Raw genomic sequence first — 20,469 nt, forward strand, 5'->3', positions numbered from 1 at the left:
CTTTCTCCCATCTCCCGACTGCATCTCTGGAGCTCAGCCACAGTGACCTTTGGGTTCTTCTTTACCTCTCTCACCAAGGCTCTTCTCCCCCGATAGCTCAGTTTGGCCGGACGGCCAGCTCTAGGAAGGGTTCTGGTCGTCCCAAACGTCTTCCATTTGAGGATTATGGAGGCCACTGTGCTCTTAGGAACCTTAAGTGTAGCAGAATTTTTTTTTGTAACCTTGGCCAGATCTGTGCCTTGCCACAATTCTGTCTCTGAGCTCTTCAGGCAGTTCCTATGACCTCATGATTCTCATTTGCTCTGACATGCACTGTGAGCTGTAAGGTCTTATATAGACAGGTGTGTGGCTTTCCTAATCAAGTCCAATCAGTATAATCAAACACAGCTGGACTCAAATGAAGGTGTAGAACCATCTCAAGGATGATCAGAAGAAATAGACAGCACCTGAGTTAAATATGAGTGTCACGGCAAAGGGTCTGAATACTTATGACCATGTGATATTTCAGTTTTTCTTTTTTAATAAATTTGCAAAAATTTCTACATTTCTGTTTTTTTCTGTCAAGATGGGGTGCTGAGTGTACATTACTGAGAAATAAAAGGAACTTTTTTGATTTTTGGAAAATGGCTGCAATGAAACAAAGAGTGAAAAATTTAAAGGGGTCTGAATACTTTCCGTACCCACTGTAAATGCTTTTTAATATATAAAGGGGGTAACGTTATTTTGCAACACTAACGTTAGATTTTGTTGAGACCAACGTTAACAGTTAACTATGAATCAGTTATTAATTACGTGAATGTTTACTTACAGCTCAAACGAACAATTTGAAGCAAATCCATTAACCCTTTTACATACTGTTGGTTACTAGCGGGTACGAGTCGTTTATTTGGATGTCACCTCAGTATGTTACTTGTAATAAACGTAATAAGCTAGCGGTAGAGTCCTTAGTTACATGATGGAAGCCGTATAACTTGTAAAACGTTAGCCATGGCTGTTATCACGTTAATTAATTCCCCACACCGCTATATTGAGTAACGCTGCTGCTGTCTGCAGGGCTGTGTCGGATTATTGTCTGGAATAGGACACTTGAGAGAGAGAGAGGTATTTTTTATATTGGTCACAAGATTCTTGTTGAGGATCTGATGCCTCCACGCCTGCTTTAACTAAGTAACGTTACTAGAACAACTTGGCTACTGGACATTTGACAGCTGATATAAAATTGTCTGTCTTAAGACGACAGCACAACAACATTTAAAGACTGTCTCCCTTGTTCCATTTCTCCCACTTATGTGACATAGTAGTGCTGTCAACATTAAAACACTGAGGCATCTTTTAGAAGAGCATCTCAAAAAATTAGAATACTGAGGAAAATTTCATTGTGAGCATCAGAACCACACTGAGAGATTACAGGCTTCAGAAACCTTTGCAGGTGTTTTGAGTTAATTAGCTGATTAGAGGGCTCTTCTCAAGTTGACATTTCTGTATAATTTATAATACAGAAATGTATTTTTATTCTAAAATGTTTATACATTTTGAGATACTAAAGTTTTTTTTTTCCATGAGCTGTAAACCATAATCATCAAGATGAAAACAAAAAAAGGGTTTGAAATACTTCACTTTGTGTAATGAATCTAGAATATATCAGAGATTCACTTTTTGAATAGAATTATGTTAGAATATTGTGGTGAAGTTAATTTTCTATTTATTAAAGACTCCTCTGTATTTACTTTATATTTTTCATCACCTGAAGCATTTATTACACAATTTCCTCCTAGAGTCACACTGTGGATCAGATATCCTAACTGGTGCCAGAGAGCTGCAGAGCCCTGGAAGCCTTATTGGCATGGAAGTCTGTATCTGTTGGCGTGGACTGACGTGGAAAGGTGTTCTCTCTTTCTGTTTACTTTGAGTTTTAAATATTGTACATATTTGAGTTATAGATCCATTAAAAAAAAAAAAAAAAAGATATGGTTTATGGTTCACATTGTAATAAATTCTATATATATTAGCACTCCCTGTCTTTACTACTTACTGAAAAGCTAATGATATACCACAGATAAAACATGAAACATTAAAACTGAACTCTTGCTAAAGAACATCAGTTTAGGATAAGTTGAAAAGTGAAAATACTCCCAACATGTTTCACATGAAATGTTGAAAAGTAATTATGCAGTATATTTCTGTGTGTGCAGGAGTATTTTTACTTTCTACCTTATGCTTTAAGATAATTAAGGAGCCATACACCCAGTAAACATATACTGTATAAAAGAGCCTGAAGTTTCCCTTGTTTGCTGCTCTGATAAAAGTCTAGTTTAAACACAGAATAATGTGGGCACATCCAAACCATCCTGTGGGTAAGTGCTGAAACAAAGAATGATCTGCACAGAGTAATTATGAATCCCACTAGGGGTTTTTTATTGTGACCTTGCAAACTCTGAGGTCTCAGAGCTGACCGAATGCACATGTAGTAAATAGGTGAGTCTATACAATGTAAACCACACAAGACCTTCTCAGAGGTTGCAATAAATGACACCTCCTACAGGGCTTCAAAACTATTCAGTGTGCAGATAATTCTTTTTTTTTTTTCCACAACAGAGTAACTTCTCAGTCAATGTCACATTTGTCTCTTAAAGAAATGTCAAAATAAAACAGTATATCAACCTAACATCAACCTTTCATTTTTTACTTTCTACTAACATATGTAAAATGTTAGCCTATAAATAGCATCTTAATATTTTCATTTACAGCTGTTAACTATAATACATTAAGTTTAGATCACACTATTTAAAATTAAAATAAGAAACTGATGGTGAATGAAGATTTTATTATGTATAATAAATGTAAAAGTAGTTTTGTATGACTTGAAATGTGTTGTAAGAGTTATTATAATGATAGAATCTGTTGATAAGGACCCAGTGTCATATTTTCACATCAGTAGTGTTCAGGTGTTGTGAGTAAAAAGAAAAGCAGGAGCTGAAGAGCTGGAAGCTGGAGCTGTTCTCTCCTGAAGAGCTGGACACAGCTAATCACATCTGGAGGGTTCTGCAATCAGCTCCTCTGGCACCTGTAAAGACAACAATGGGTAGACCGTTAAGCAGCTTCTTTCAAAGAGCCATAAAGCTACTGAACTCTGAGATCGCCTCAGCATGATAACCTCTCTGGCATGTGACAGTAATTAGGGGTGGCAATGTGAAATACATTGTTTCCTAATATGTGCAATATACGGTTTTCTGCTGGACACTGTGCAATAATAACTACTCAAGTCAGAACTTATTGAACGTTTATTATAAGGATCTTATTTTATATTTCTTATTGAACTGTACTACCTTTTTTGGCCAATTCTAACCCACCAAACAAACTCAGAGGCGGCTCTCACACACCTAATTTCTCACCTTAACTAAACCATTGCCCTAGTTACAGCCCAGCTACCTGTCTGCAGGCATAACGCTCATTATATGCTGACAAAAAAGGTCACAAAACTTCACAAAGAATAGTATAACGTTATCGTTTTTAAACAGTAACGTTACACTTGGATGTGCACGGCTCTCCTCGGGAGAGACAGCTAACTGAAATAGTGGCATCGGTGCTCCTCGGTGTGACAGTTTCAGGCAGAACTCCGCAGCCGTTCCCCCCTCGGCTCTCTGCCTTTAAACCCTTAGTGTCCATCGGGATCAGGTGCAGCCACTTATAAAAGTATCTGACTAGTATCTACACTAACTTATTTACTTACACTAACTTAGCAGCTTGGGGCTGCTCATATCTGGCTAATTAGCGTAACAAGCTAACGTTAAGCCAACAAGCTATATGCCGACAGCGATACCTGTTAAATGTTAACACATGAATAAAATACAGGAATTTTACTCACCAAGTAGAACACGGATTTCCTGGAGGTTCTCTCTCCAATGAACTGCATAGCCTGCCATTATTCATCCAGTATCTGCATGTAGAAATGTCCGACAGGCTTAGCCTCAGAGCTCCGTGTAGCTGAGGGAGGCTAACAGACGGTGGACCGAGTGCTAGCAGTGGCAGCGGCTAAAGGTGCCTGTCAGTCAAAGCGGCCACGCCCCTAATAATGTAGAACTTTAAGGCTTAACATAATTTAAACAGGTGAGTTATAAAAAAAATTCACCCCCCTCACAGTTGTCACGAAGGGCAAAATTAGTGATATGCACTAAAACCATTTTTTGAACCAGGCTTGTAAACATGTTTTAGTCTGCTGTAAAGTTGGGCATTTTAACATGGGGGTTGATGGAGATTGACTCCCTTCTGCAGCCAGCCTCAAGTGGCCACTCAATGAATTGCAGTTTCAGATACTTCTGTATTGGTATCGGAAGTGAGAGCTGGAGGTTGCCGCTTGGATAAATCACATGAAGTAATGAGGTCCTGTTGCATTCTGAATTTATTTACATCTGGATTTTTTGTCTCTTAGATTAAAAAAAATAAAAATAAGCTTAGATTATGCCTTTCCCACTGAGTTTGCAGCCAATAATAAGTACCTAAACCTCTTCAGTGCAAATTTTGATTATTTTACAGACCTCAAGTTTTGGCATCGACTTATCTTTAGTAACATTGTGATGTGGCAGAAACATTCTCTATCTCTGTTTGTCAGTATGGCTTCTTAGTTTGAAGCAGGGTCACTGTGTAATGTTTTGATATATACATTTCTTTAAAAATGATTATGCTATGAAGCTGCCTATGTTATAGTAAACATTGTGGCAAACCCTTTTCAGTGGAGCTGGCAGTATAGTGTGTGAGTGGCTCACAAGACAGTTGACTGTGCTTTGGTTTGGTTGATAAAAATAAATAAATTCATATACTTCAGCCACTGACTGAGAGTCACAGTGACCAGGGCATACGCTGGGAACATTGTGCTCGATTCATCCTCCTAAATAGATTTATTTAAATGCAGTTTTTTAAAGATGCAATTTAAATTCAATTATAATCTCCTTAGGTAGCTACACTTGACATTTAGAAGGTCCCCTGAAGATTTTGAAAAACAGCGTGGTACCTAATTTCAAGAAAATCAGACTATGAAGCTTAGGTTAGGACTGTAGTTCCTCCGAGATGTGTTGTTTACCATCCAGGCTGAACACTGTTCATGTACAAACCAGCGCTCCAAATATACAGTGGAAAGCAGAGATGGTGTGTGACATTTATGGGCTGCAGTCAGACTGAGCTCGCAGTGGATAACCTTGGATCCAATTCTCGCAGCACTCGATGTAATATTTCACTTTTTCCCCCTCACTTCCCTCTTACAGGAGTGCATGAACAGTGAGGCATCAGTTTTCGTGGCTGCAGCAGCTCGTTTTGCTTGTTTTTGGTTTGCTGGCCTTGGATTTTAATGGCAGCTGATGCTGGAGATGTGACTGCTGCTGAGCTCCTGTGTAGATGACTGTGATAATACTGAAAATATTCTGGCAAAGTCAAATTTCACAGTTGGACATTAACAGTGATACCAATCGGATGCCTAATAGAGGTCTAATAGATGCAGGATTCAGGAAGTAGGCTAATAGAGTTTGGCTGATGATGGCTGCACATCACTGTACTTTATTGTTGTAAAAGCACTCAATCAGTTTCCATAATGACCAGATGCCATTTTTGTCAAGCAGCAACAGAGCATAAATACTAACTTTTCTATTGCGCCAATGACATTACTGATTGTGTGGCATGTTAGTGTTTGTGTGTGTGCAAGCATGTAATTTTCTCACTTTTACGGTTTAAGTTTGATTTACTCACTAAAATCTCTTTAAACAGTGTCCTTTGAATGTCAACATCTCACGTCTGTCTGACGGAACAGATACGCTTCTATTTTAATCAATCCATCTGTCAACACAGGCAGATTAATGGCTTGTGTTCAACTAACGCTTTACACCTGTAACTGCGACCTGAAGCGTATTTTCTTATGTTTTGTGTGTTGGGAGCCAAAAAGCAGGTGATTTGCACTCAAAGATGTGTCTGAATGCATCCTGTGTAGATACTGTTGCTGCCAGGGCTACAGTGAAGAGCTGCAACAAACAGTTATTTTCATTGTTTATTACATCTGCTGATTATTTTCTTGTCTAATCGTTTGTCCTACAGTATATAGTGTCCTGTTTTATTTGGCCAACAGTCGAAACCGAAGTAAAACAGAAAAGTAGAAAATCCTCAAAAATGATGGATCGATAAGTGTTTTATTATACAGTAACATCACAAAAACATAATAAACAGTCTCTTTACAATATGTTATTTTTAGATTGATACATAAAGGTACTGAATATAAAGGCAAGATCTTTGGGAGGGGGGGGTTAAACCTTTGATCCCCTCCACTATTGATGTTATTAAACATCAATGACTGTTTTGTGTGTGTGTGTGTGTCTGTGTATAGCCCTCTGGCTTTGTGTGTTCGTGCCCTTACACGTGGTGTATATAGTTCATATGTATGAGCCTGTTTTTCCGCCAGTCTGAGGGACAGATGTAATAATTATCATCCCAAATCTCTCTCATCTCTCTTTCAGCTTCATAACCTGATTTATCCACTCACTGTGGGTTTTTTTTGTCTCTATGAAATAAAGGCAGCTGGCAGCACTGCCAAAAACGGGATAATAATGACATGGAAAGGAGCCCTATGTGCCACTGCCACTTCCTGCCCAGCAGGTTTAGCGGCGTTAGCAGTCAGGCAGCTATCCAGTGTGCAGACTGTGATAGTTGATATTTTGTGAATTAGGTTCCAGACAGAGGGTTTATCTGTTTAGACTAGGAGGTAGACAAACGGTGTAATCCCGAGCATCATTACATCATCCTCCGTCCCCCTCATCCGTCTTTCATCCATATTTCCAAGGTCAGTTGGGTAACATCCTGGCAGGGCTGATAATTTGTGAGATTGAAGTTCCTGCAGGGATGCATCATGACGATGCAGTAAGACTAATGGATTGCAGATTGATTGGTTGCTGATGTTACTGGGTAACAAAAGGTTAAGTTAAGGTGCAGAGTGTAAGCAATCAAGAAGAATTGGGTTGTATGGAATCTCATAATGCTTTTATCCTGCATCTGTTGTTTGTATGCAGCAGCCAGAACAACGTATCATTTCTGAAATATTGATTATAGTAGAACAGCCGAATCGCCATGCAACATGTGTGCCTCTTAACTCGCAGCTAGTGACATTAAACGGAATTTTTTTTTAATTTTTATTCTCAGCCATAAAATAGTATTTCATCAGTGCAGGTGAAGCCTCTAAATCTGGTTGAAATTGTAAAAGGAAATGCAGTTATTTAAGCCAACTGAAAGAAATCCATAATTTCTCCTTTCCTTATGTGCTTCTCCATCTCTCTTACCACCAGTACGTTACCTGCTGAAGAATAACGTGAGTCCAGACCTCTGCAATGAAGACGGTCTCACCGCCCTACATCAGGTAAGATTGTCTCACTCTGTTTCCACCTTTTGTCTTTGTGTCTGACTTCTCTGATATGTCTCTATCATACGGTGTTTTTCCCTGAACCTGGGGCCCTAATAACTAATAAACATTTTTTTGAAAATGACAAATGATGGAAAGTAGTTGGATAGAAGAAGTCTTCTGGTAACACCAGCATGTTGAGCCGGTCTCCCACTAATTGCAGGGTTGGTGACTTGATCCCTGGCTCCCCCTGTCCACATGCTGAAGTGTTGGGTAAAACACTGGTGTGTGTGAATGAGGTGAACAGGAGGCAAAATTGTGAAGCACTTTGGATAAAGGCGTTATCTGTAGATGAAGTCCAGAAAGAAAAACAAACCATAGCATCACACAATTGTATTATTTAAAATGTAATGGGAAACTGCTGAAAGGTTGCTGTTTTTTCTCTCCAGAAGACACATACTGTAAGTTTGTCAGCATTGATTGTTTTCATTAGTAGTGGTGCTTGTTCAGCACTTACGTAGTTTTTCCTTTAGAAATGAATATGCTATGGAGCATACATTAGCCTCCTCTGGGCAAAAGGAAATAAAACGTCCGGAAAGACAGTCAGTTATTTTTGGGTAATCTCCAAAATTAACTTTAATTTAAATGCAGTTTTTGAAGCCAATTTTAATTCAATTATAATTTCCTTAGGCAGCTAAACATGACATTGGCAAATGGCAGAATAAAGAAAGAAAGAAGGAAGGATTGACTGTTTTTACAATAGATATGTTTCCCCCTCATCTCCCAGAGTTTTCCCTGAGGAACTGCCTAATCTGAATATTTCATATGTGAATAGAAAACTTTGTGTGTCGTCAGTTTTGAATCAGTTTTTTAAATCAGTTTTTATTCTGCTATACAAAATATTGAGGACAAATAGCAAATTTTCAAGACTGACATACTGCTCAATTTTAATATTAGATTCAATATAAAATACTGAAGACTGTACAAAATCCCATTCTGCAAAAGGTACTTGACCTTTGAAACTGATATTTTATTGAGTTTATTCTGTTATATACATATTCCACATCTTCTTGTTTTCCATCTTTGGAGTGTCTTGTGACTCTCTTCTTCTTTTAGAAGATCCAACTTTACCATTACCATGTCTTTGTGGAAATACTGTCTAATTAAATCATTTCCTGGTGTGATTTAGTTGTGTAGTGCAGCAGTAGGAATTAAAGGCCTTGTGCAGAATGTGTTGAGGTTTTCTGACACTGAAAAAAATGATCTTTAATAGTGAGGAAATGAGTTCAGTATTGGGGAAATTAGTCCATTTTGATGTAGGAAATTGATAGAGGAGATCTGCCTATTTTCGCTTGCTTCTTAGAGCCATTACTGGCACAATAATCAAAGCTTCCAACTCATCCAAATCAGTGCTCCAAATCACTTTTCACTGAACACTGCTCAGTTGTCTGTGTAAATAATGGATCATTACTTGTCTCATTTGGTCACAAATTGTCCAACCTTTGGTGTGAAAAGTGTTTTTCCTTCATTCCTCTGACTTACAGCCAGTTCCCGTCACCACACTGAAAGAGACTGGCCCACTTTTCAGCGTACAAACATTTGTTTAGCTCTCTAAATAAGTCTTTCTCTTCTCATTACTCGCTCTACAAAATAGTTAGCAAATGACAAATTAAAAGAATGAAAACTCAGCACTTACTGTATTTCTGAGTTAGCCTGGTGGGTAGGCTAGCTAACTTTTTAGGCTTACATTTTTGAAGCTGTCTAACCTGGATTAGACAAATTTAAGAGCAAAATTAAGACTGGCCTAAACACAACAGAGAAGTCTAAACGGCTTTGTTAAACTGGCACATTCTTCTGTTCTTACCAGCCAGAAAGGATTGATTATTCAAACTGAAGACTGTCCATAAAGCTTCTGCAATGGCTGACCGTAAACACAAACAAGCATCAAACCATTTGGTTTGTCCCTCGTACACTGAAATGTCAAACCCTGGAGAAGCTCAAAATCTAATCCCACATCAAGGCCTAGACAGCATCTTTATGGGCAGAGAAGGAGATACACACAGTGTAAAAAGACACCATGCTTTCTCTCTTAAGTTAAATAAATCATCATCTATTACCTCAGTTTCTTCCCTGCTTTTCACCCTTCCCGGCCCCTCTGATTTATCTCTCTCTACAGTTGTACTATACCTCTGACAGTTTATGTCCTCTCTCCTTCTTTGCCTGTTTTCGTTCTGCCTCAGCTAACACAGCCGAGTCTCTTTCCCTCTCAGCTGCTTAAAGCCTAATATTCAGGTTCCTGCTGGGAGGCAGAGAAATGAACAAGGAGAGAAAATTGAAGTCCATCAGTCACCACCGGTGTGGCTGGTGTTTTAAAAGCTGTGGGCTGTGGGCCATCAGATTGACCTTTCGGCTTTGAATGTGTGTGTTCCCGATAATCTGCTATTTGGATGGGTCTGACTGCACACTGTCTTTGAGATGAGACCTTTTCCCTTCTGCTACGATTTGACGAATACCACCACATGACACGTCTTCTCTCTCACTCACTCACTCACTCACTCACTCACTCACTCACTCACTCACTCTCACACACACACACACACACACACATCATATGGCAGGGGGCGAGATAAATGAAGGAAAGTTGGGGTGATGTTTCTCTAAATGAGATGTCATACCTATCTAAGGTTGGTCTCACCTCACTGCTATGAGACATAAATCAATAGATGGCTTGCAGGGCACACACACACACACACACACACACACACACACACACACACACACACACACGCACACTACATGAAAGCTCCTTGACAGCTTCGATTCTGGTAGAGAACCTAGCATTTTTTTTGGGATGATGTGAAGGACAAATGGAGACCTTTTGTTCAATGACAAGGTTATGTATGCATGTTTCTGTTTGGATTACTGTGTGTAAGGCCATGTTCAGACAGTCATTAATGCTGCGTCATAATCACAACATCCTCATTTTAATAAGACCACTGTGAGGACTCGAGCAGGATTGTCCAGCAAAAGCGACATCATCTGGCCACTTCCTGGCTGATCATTTTCTTACACAAACGTCTTTCTCTACCGTTTACCTCGCTGTTCTCAAGAATGAGAATGCAATTATTTATGCCATGATAAATTTCCACAATTGTACAATTCTGACTAATAATTAAAAAACAGTGTGCGCTATTTTGGTGTTTGGCAAGTCTTCAGACAATGCTGTTTTCGATGGGGGTAGGATTATTTCTATATACTTAATGTTTTTTGTTGCAGTATTCTTCCCTGCAACATTTAAAACATTATATTGCAGAATACATAAGTATCTTATTGTGTTGCACAACACCCCTGCAGTTCATTGCACGTGGTCCAGACATGACAGAGTATCTATAAATATTCAGTGAGTGGTTGCAGTTAACGTTTCGCCTACAAATCAGTTTGCTGTCATTTTTCAATGTCCTCTTTTTGCTGACGTCAACTAGTCAGTGACCTCATTATGATCTCAAAATGTTGCCATATTCCAAACTTCCTCTCATTCACTAGTCAGAGCTGGAAGTCATCCAATTTGGTCAATACTGTGAGGTCTAATATTATGAATGGTCCACATCTTAAAGATAACATTTGCACAGCAACCAGTGAGTAAATTGCAAATTATAACTGTGCACTACTGCAACTGTTGGTAAACTCGGGTGAGCTGGTGTGTCTTTAACTAGAGGAAGCTTGGTCGAGAGCAAAATGCATCACGAGAAGAAGGAAGTATGTTCTTGAAGAGTGGAAGAAACTAAGATGGGCAACCCGGTCCCTCCACCCCTACAGAAAATGCCCTTACACCACAGTTTCTGTGGTCAGCAAACATTTTAGTTATACATTATTTTTGCTTTAGTTTAACCATGTCCAGTTGATTAGTTACACTGATGACTCATTCCAGGGATATTTATTTTATCTTTACAACAGATTTGTTAAAAAGTGGGTGGGGGAAAGACATATGCGGGGAGATCCCCGGTCTGCGATCAGCGATGGCATAGTTAAAGTTGTCACAGTTTTAATGGGAACTCCTACGAAGCATGTTCAATGTCTGATCAGTGTTATTTATGTGAATATATTTAATAAGCTTAGCTGATTAGTTTAAATGTGTTAGCTTCCCACAATTAAATGAACATGTTTAACATGCATCTTTAAAATGCATGCTCCGCTTATGGAAAACTCTGATGCATATCAAATCAAGCGCTTGCTAAACTTACAGCCCAGGGGCCGGTTTGGCTGCGCGCGCATCCTGAACAGCAAAGTCAACGAGTCCGCATGTTTCCGCTGCCGGAGCTGGTCGCGGCCCTTGTAGTCAATGCTTGGGAGACGATCAGACGCAGCGCGTCCCAGAGGCGTGCTAGAAGCAGCTCTCGGCTCAGCTCTGCAAAGAATACACAAGTCTATTTTTGACGGAAGCCCCGTCAGGCTGCACAGAGCACATCGAACTGGGCAAGAATAAAACACCCTATGCATACTCCCAATCATAAATCAACAAAAACATAGTTAAAACAGAAAAAATAACCATTTATCTACATTGCCTACTTAATTAAGTTTGTTGATTACCAAATCAACAAAATCTAAACATGTCAGCAAAATCAGGCAGGTAAAACGCTCTGATTCTGAAATGCTCCCTGTGGGAGATGCAGCGATGAAAGAGCCATTGCTGGTAAGCAGAGTAGAAGCCATAGGTAGAAACGCAAAAAGGACAATATAACAACAGCCAACAATGGACTGGGTAAAATGTTATTTATATTTAGCTTCTAGGAGATGATGCACTTGTTACGGCTGCCGCCGGCACCCGTCTGTATTTTTACCTGTGCTTGTGAGTATTTGTTAGGCTGAGCTAGCTGTGCCAAGCCACAGTGAGGATTGGCTGTACGATGCGGGGAGGCCCCGCCTACTTCCTGGGTTCCTGTGAACACGACATCGATTGGTGCGGCATGCTACTGCTGGCCAATCAAGGAGCGCCAGTGAAAACCACCACCTGTTTAAAAGCCTGCTGGATCTGCAGTTCGGGGCAGCTATCAATCCTGATTTGCTTGCCTCGGCGACACATGTCTCAGAGCTTGATGTACTTAGTGTTTTTGTTAGTCTCACATTGGCTCACATTGTGTACGTGATTGGGTAAATTGTGCAAAGGTAAGGAAGTGGGCCAGGAATAAGGTTTAAGAACTGATACCCTTCTTGTACCCACAGTAGTGTGTTGTATGTTAGGTTCCACTAGGTTCAGGGGTGCTGTGCGCTTTGTGTTTTGGTTTTGGCAAACGCTTTAGTTAGAGAGCTTCTTGTGTGGATGTGAAAACAGTTGCCTGTTTATTTAATTGTTTTATTAGAAAGTGCAATAAAAATATCTTGTCCCTAAAATCAATGAATCATGGTGATAAATAATTGTGATCTCGATTATAGATCAAAATAATCGTCATGATCACTTTGGCCAAATCGTGCAGCCCTAGTTGCAATACATTAAATATTCTGTGGCTGCATCACAGTAAGGGCCGTTTTGCTGGGGGACAGCTTTTAATGTGAAGCAGCAGGAAATGTTTGGTTTGTAGTTATAACTTGACACATCTCAAATACATATATCTGAAAGTATGAGCAAGAATGTAGGAGTGAAACTTAATTCCAGAGCACAGATATCCAGATAGAAAATATACTGATCTGAAGACGCTTTTAAAAACAGCTCTTTCTCTCTAGCCGCTAGCACCACGCGTTCTATGAGCCAATCAGTTCAGGGAAAGACATTTGGTTTAAAGCAGGGGTCCTCATCTACATTTGTTCAAGGGCCAGAATTTCTCTAAGCAGACACTGTGGGGGCTGGACTTTCAAATTAAAAATGTATTTAGGCTTAATTAACATTAGTGTTTAATATTTGCACTTTCATTTTTATTAGCCTGTATCCGTGTGAACAGACTACTAAAAACATGGTAGATCCATAATGACAACTACATGCTAGATACTCTCAGACTTCCGCCAAGAAGGCAGTTCAGTGATGGTTAAAACCTGTGATTGTAAATGTAACTGCAGAATGCAGTGCATGTGACACCTGTGGTTACTGGTGAAAATAAACAATAAAACAGCAAATGTGGTTTAATACTGCAGGTCATCTGGGACAGCTAAACAAACTATTGTCAGGCTCAAGTATTTATGCAGAGATGACAGAAACGGGTACAGAGATGAATGGAGGCAGGCTTTTCATCAGCCTTGTCATTAGTTACTACAGCCTTCCAGTACCATGTCCTTACACTCAGCTCCCCAAATTCAGTAATAACCCTAGAACTGTCAATCTAGCCTTTCTTAGCACCTGTAATTTCTCTGAGTAATGTGTTTTTCAGAGATGTGATGCCCTGTTAGACAGTATGTGAAGGAGAGAGGTTGGAAAATTAAATGCAACAGTGGTTTGAGCTGTACCTAAGCTCAGAAATGATCCACCGCACTCCTGAAGCCCCAGCTGTTTGTCACAGCCTGAATTTAATTCATTTAGCCTTTTAGGTGTAATTCTCAACAGCTGAACTTGGCATCTTGAGTTTCTTCACTCAGACCCCCTTCCCTCTTCATGATTTGCATTAGTCCCATCAGCTCTGGTAAAATAATTTAAAGCCCTTTTATCCTTTTACCTCCTGCAGTCTCAGCTGTGCTCTCCACCACCTGGTCCTGTTCTTGCTCACTTAACCCCTCAGTATTTCAGTTTCATAGCCAGCTCCGTCTCTGGCACTAGCCCTGTTTTCAGCCATACAGCCATAGTCAGCCTTATTACCTTGTCATTTTGCTCCTCAACCCAGACCACAGTCCCCTCAACCCACTGACGGATCCCAGCAAGACTGTTGCTGTTGTTTTCCAGGAATAATCTGAGCCTTTGTCAAAGCCGCACTCCCTATCCTTGTGTGAATAGTTCTCATGAAAGGCACATTATTTTCTTGCTTGGCTCATTGTCTTGTTGCCAAGACAAGAAGGGGTCTAGTGATCTACAGGGGAAGACTAGGAGTTTAGTTTTATGGTTAGTTAGCTTGTGGGTGCAAGTATGTTTGATTTTTATTTCAGAGGAAAAAAATAAGAGATTAGCCTAGCAGTCAGCTAGCAGGTGGGCTGAAGGATGTGGGTTTATTCAGAAGGAGGTTAAGAGATTAGCCTAGGTGTTAACTGGTGTGTAGGTTGCAGTCTCTCTTGGGTTTTTCTTACGACATCTGCCATGCCACTGCTGCCGGCTGGAGCTTTAGATGTGAGCTAATCCGTCAGTGTATCGGATGTCTTTGACAAGCTTGTACGTCTCTCAAGAGTCTTGTTCTTGGCAGTTTTATGAGGCTGCTCATTTTTCCTGAATTATATCTTCAAGCTTGCCAATTACCATACTCGGAGAGAGAATGAAATCCGTAACTTGCTCTGTGAATTACCATCTCTGTGTAAGGAGATGGACAAGTTGCAAATTTAATGCCATCATACACACCAACACACATATGATAATAAGGATATTTGTGACTCATGTTCTTCAGTCGCTTCCTTTGAATCTGTTGTCTTTGCTGTGCTTTTCACATTGTTTACGCCGGAAGTAGTTGACAGAAATAAAACCAACCTCCACAGAGTATCACTTCCTCTTTCGGCAGCTTTATTTAACAAGGTCGTATAGACACTTTATTCTTCCTGTCTCTTACTTTCCTTATCTGAGCATCACATTAAAGGCCTTTCACACCAAGTCCAACTGAATTTATATTCTTTACTTAAAAAAAAAAAAGGTTGTGATTATTTTATTTTATGCACATAATCCTTTCATACCAAGACTGGTGCAGAGTGCTTGAGAAGAAATTCAGAACAAACTACATCTAAGCGAACCTCTTCCTGACTGGGACCAGGATCTCCATACTGTGGCCTTCAAGTCTTCTTTTCTTTTGATGCCGCAAGCCTGCTTTTAGTATCATGCAGCTTTTTTTCTCCTCCTCATAAACATATCAGAGATTTCTGCAATCTTTCACTTTAAAAATCGCCGGGACAGCATTTTAGGCAACAAAAGAGAAGAATATGTATCAGCAGAGGCTGATAACATGTCCGATGTTTATATTGTCTAGCCTGATGATCAGACTGAATAAACATTTCATTTTACTTTGTTTTGTCTGACATGTTCATGTTGGTAGTTTCCTGTTTGGGAGTTGTTGGTATTTTACACAATAAATCAGTAGCAAGTGATGTATCTGTACATCAGAATCAGAGAAGATTCATTCATTTAGTAAATGGACTCAGTAATGTAAGTTAGTATTTAAAGTTTGCTAACGTTAGCCACCACTAAATACTGTATGTAAATGATTTACACGTCGATTAAGGAATATGTTATGATGCATTTAGTTGATCTTCCACACTTTTCACCATTTTTGTGGCCATTAAGAAGTATGTAACCAGGCAACATATTGCCCAGGTTACTTTGAGAACATTCACACAAATCCTGAAACAAAAATTATCCTTGTGTCTGACTTTTTGTTTCTTTAGGACACATGGGTCACATGAACAGTAGCTCCTGAGCCAAATTGTGTTTTACTGGTCAGTTAACTCACACAAACAATGTACTAATCAAAATAATTCTCGTGTGAACATTTTGAACTGGTAATCTTCACGTACATACTTTCACTGCGACTAAAATGTTACTTACAGGATGTGTTTGTCAGCCCACAGTGTTTCCAGTCAGTCTGTGGTTGTGTTTTCTATGCATCTGTTTCACCTCTTATCTGTATTCCTGCTATCTATCCTGTGCATCTGTCAAGTAATTTCATTTCCTCTGTTGTGTTTTTATATTAAATTATGTAAACCCCCCCACACACAGACTCCTGTCAGAACTGCCATATATGAGTAGACTTTGCAGTCGAAGCTACGAAACTCCAGAAAACACACGCAACTCACTTTATTCCTACACCAATGTGGTCTAACAGTCTATTCAGTCTAAACCGCTGTTTAAGCGTTGAGATTAACATTTGTGTAGGAAGGCAGACACAGAGTTGGAAGGCAGGTGTCAGAAGACAGATTTTGGTTTTGTTTTAGGCCGGCATGTATGTATGTGGTACCAAAGGTGACGGTCTTACTCATTAAATCACCTCACTCACATCTGCTCGCCTTGTCGCAAAATAACAGTTTCTGTGCTCAGTTCTTCAATGCAGGATCAACACTTATACTTACTACTGCACGGATATTTATTGTCAGAAAAGTAACATTTATTTTTTCCCTACTATATTTAATTGCGGTGTAATGTTCTGTTGTTGTTGTGTTGTTGTTCATTTGTGATACATTGGTCTGTTACCGGTGCTGTACGCCCATTAACTGTGCTAAAAGCATTTAAAAGTCTAAATCTAAATGATGTCAATAGGAGGCTGAAGAAGACAGTCTGCAGTAGTTGCATTTTCCAAAGTCACTTTCGTCTGTCTTCTAATCTGCCCTCCCCTTCTTTTTCCTGGCACTTCCATCCTGTGGTTTATATTCATGTTTGTGCCTCTCTCTGTATTATTGTCTGACTTGCTCTTGCTCCTATTGTCAGATACTAGAAACCTCCAGAGATTGCAGTTCTGTTCATCCTCTATGTAAATCCATGAACAAGAAAAACAGTCTTCTTGGTGCAACTCAACTTCTCAAGGTTTATATGGTGAGCATGTGCAGTGTGGAGGAATACTAAAAGATGAGTGTAAAAGGTGAAGAATTCTTTTGGGGGGTGAAAAAGAAACTCTTTATAAGAACCTTATCACTCAAAACAACAGATGTGTAACAGCATGTCAATTAATTTGTACCTTAACTACTAGGTTGCACCTAGTAAGATTTTTGTAACACTTTCAGCACTGCACAGGTCTAAATCTAATATTGTCAGATTAATGTAATGTTACTTGTTTCATGTCTGAAAAGAGCCGAACTTTGGTTCAGTAGAACAACTGCATGAAAAACCCATAGGATGCGGGCCACTTAAAGACTAGATAAAGTGAATTAACTCATTCATCCGTGCATGCCATTTCTTATTAATGACATTTTTGTGAATCAGTGACTTAAGTTATCTCTTAATTCTAATGGGTCACTTTTTCAAATTCACATCAAACTTTTCAGGGGCGTTGACACATTACTCTTTCTTGGTGAATCTTAACCATAACACATCTGCAGGGATGGTGATGAGGTTCATTAATGCCTGTAACTCAGTTACTTGCTGATGTACAGTCTCTTTCCAGCCTGTCCCCTCTGCTCTAGAAAGAAACTTCGCTGCCGCTCACTTTGTCAATTGCCCAAAAGATGGAGCACAGTGTAAACCGAGGCAGCAGGCACTATAATATTATTATGCCAAAAAAATTTAATTAAAAAAGGTAAGCATTTATTACCTGTTACCTAAAATGTTTGGAACTTCCTTTTAATGTCAATTGAAACCTGAAACAGACAATTGATGTTAAAATTCTGTAAAATGGCAGCGGTTGGTTTATGGGCCTTTAGTAAAAAATAACGGCCATATAATACTTTTATTAATAAGGACAAATGTTTGAAGGAAGGAAGATTTTCCTGGGCACTGCACCATCCTTTTGTCCTCAGTATCAACTAGTAGTCAGGGATTGTCATTAGTTGAGTGACTACAGAAATAAAACAAAATCATAAAATCAGTTTGCATTCACAAAAATGTAGTTTATAGATCTCATATAATTCCTTTTGCCCGAATACATTTATATTGGCTGCAAAAATGTATTAATTAATTTCATTATATTCTAATCTGCTAATCTTCTTGATTAACCATTAAGTATACTAAATGCTGGAAGGTAGTAAAGAAATTCCCATCACAATTTTCCAGGTGAATTAATAATTAGAGACTTTAATGTTTGCACTGAAGGATTCATTTGTTGGGTGGAAATCAGGATTTTTTGTTATTTTAATTTTGTTATAAACCTTTATTTTTTGTCCTATTTCACTCTCATTGTTTAAAACGTCAATAAATGGCTTTCAGTGGATAGAATCATAATGGGATCAACAGCAGTCATTTTGTCAGAGGAGATTTTACATTTTATTATGACAGATGTCTCATTTTTATTTCAAAACGGAGCGTAGAGAAATGAAAACACCTCGGTGGCCTCTCACAGAAGTGAAGGTTCTCGTTGGTAACAACATGCAACTGTTTCTGAGAACAAAGAAAGATTTTTCATGACATTTCTGCTTTAGAGTGAGTGATGAGAGATTACAACAGATTCAAACCCGCAACTTTAGCAGCACAAATAATAACACAGGCTCTTGCTGAAACGGTTGCTCTGAATCCTCACGCTCCGTGCAGTCTGTCTCTCGGTGTTGTTTTTCCTCCCTTGTCTTCTCGGCCATCTTTGTTCTGCCACACTCACACCAATTAGCTCTGATGGAGAAAACTGCTGTTGCTGACAGCAGCTAGACTGGAGGATGGTTTTCATGGAAAAAAATTCCTTCCTCCACACCCTATAATCACACCCAAGTCTAACAAGGAAAATACTTTCTGTCCCTCTTCGTCTTTGTTTCTCTGTGTCTGTGAATGGGTGTGAGTTATGGGTGCATTTCCAGTTTTGTCTCAGATCCAGGGAACAACCCACACAATGGGCGAGATGTCAGAACAACTGTGTTCAAATTGGCTTAATGTGTTCTCAGCTTTGCACTCTGCAATAAGCTATCTTGTAGAGATGCGGTTAGACTTCTCAATGGACTTCTTGTTCGTCTGTGCTCTAGGTGGCACATGAGTCTCTTTTCATTCCTTTTTTACAATGATTAAGGTGTTGAAGTGTTACAGCACAGCTGAGTACTCACTGTTACGACCAGACTGAAAATAACAAAACGTAGAGCTTCTTCTCAGTCAGCATTTCATTTTCCTCCAAACAAGAGTCAATCTGTCGCCAGCGTTCTCACATTACTTTGTGGTTGAGTTAAAAACGGCAGATACAGACACATATCTTGCAAAGCGTTAACTCTGTTGCATTTCCCTTCTCTGCCTTCTTGCCTCCTGTTCACTCAATATCATTTATTCTTTATCCATTTCTTTCTTACTCCTTTACCCCCAACTTGTCGTACTTCTTTCCTCCATCTAACTCCGTATGGGGTATTACACCAGCAAGTCTTACAGTATCAAAAATGAAACGCATTTCTTCTTTCCCCCTTCTCCCTCTCTTTCGTTACAGTGTTGTATAGATAACTATGAGGAGATGGTGAAGATCCTGCTGGACCGAGGAGCCAGCGTCAACGCTCAGGACAACGAGCTGTGGACGCCGCTGCACGCTGCTGCTACATGTGGCCACGCAGGACTGGTCAAGATACTCATAGCACAGTAAGACAGATACGCTACACCAGGAACTCCACCAGGGTTTCCTGCATTGATTTATTGTGGAGGTGTCTCGCCTGGAATAAAGAACACTTCTGTTTGAGAAAGAAAGAAAGAAAGTGGTTTGAACCATCATATAGTAACAACAATGAAAATGTATTACTGATTCAGCTAATCATTGTGTTCAATTTGCAGTAATTTATGAGAGTTGAGTTCTTGTTCAGAAGTTGAGAAAAGTAAAGAAAAACAAGTTCCTGACACATTTTACCCCATTTGCATCAAGCTGAAGTTACAGTGCCTTGGGAAAGTATTCGGCCCCCTTGAACTTTTCGACCTTTTGCCACATTGCAGGCTTCAAACATAAAGATATAAAACTGTAATGTTTTGTGAAGAACCAACAACAAGTGGGACACAATCATGAAGTGGAACGAAATTTATTGGATATTTCAAACTTTTTTAACAAATAAAAAACTGAAAAATTGGGCGTGCAAAATTATTTAGCCCCTTTACTTTCAGTGCAGCAAACTCTCTCCAGAAGTTCAGTGAGGATCTCTGAATGATCCAATGTTGACCTAAATGACTAATGATGATAAATAGAATCCACCTGTGTGAAATCAAGTCTCCGTATAAATGCACCTGCTCTGTGATAGTCTCAGAGGTCCGTTTAAAGCGCAGAGAGCATCATGAAGAACAAGGAACACACCAGGCAGGTCCGAGATACTGTTGTGGAGAAGTTTAAAGCTGGATTTGGATACAAAAAGATTTCCCAAGCTTTAAACATCCCAAGGAGCACTGTGCAAGCGATAATATT

General features: G+C 39.4%; 1 protein-coding gene across 1 annotated transcript in view; it reads left to right on the plus strand.

Moving 5' to 3' along the window:
* ppp1r16b (protein phosphatase 1, regulatory subunit 16B) overlaps positions 1-20,469 on the plus strand; it is a 101,187-nt gene that overhangs the window by 56,798 nt on the left and 23,920 nt on the right. The window contains exons 3-4 of the mRNA XM_046029616.1: positions 7,317-7,387; positions 19,519-19,664. Coding sequence (XP_045885572.1) covers positions 7,317-7,387; positions 19,519-19,664 — 217 coding nt within the window. The remainder of the gene's footprint in view (positions 1-7,316; positions 7,388-19,518; positions 19,665-20,469) is intronic.

The sequence above is a fragment of the Micropterus dolomieu genome, linkage group LG18, assembly GCF_021292245.1.
Source record: "Micropterus dolomieu isolate WLL.071019.BEF.003 ecotype Adirondacks linkage group LG18, ASM2129224v1, whole genome shotgun sequence".
Classification (NCBI taxonomy): domain Eukaryota; kingdom Metazoa; phylum Chordata; class Actinopteri; order Centrarchiformes; family Centrarchidae; genus Micropterus; species Micropterus dolomieu.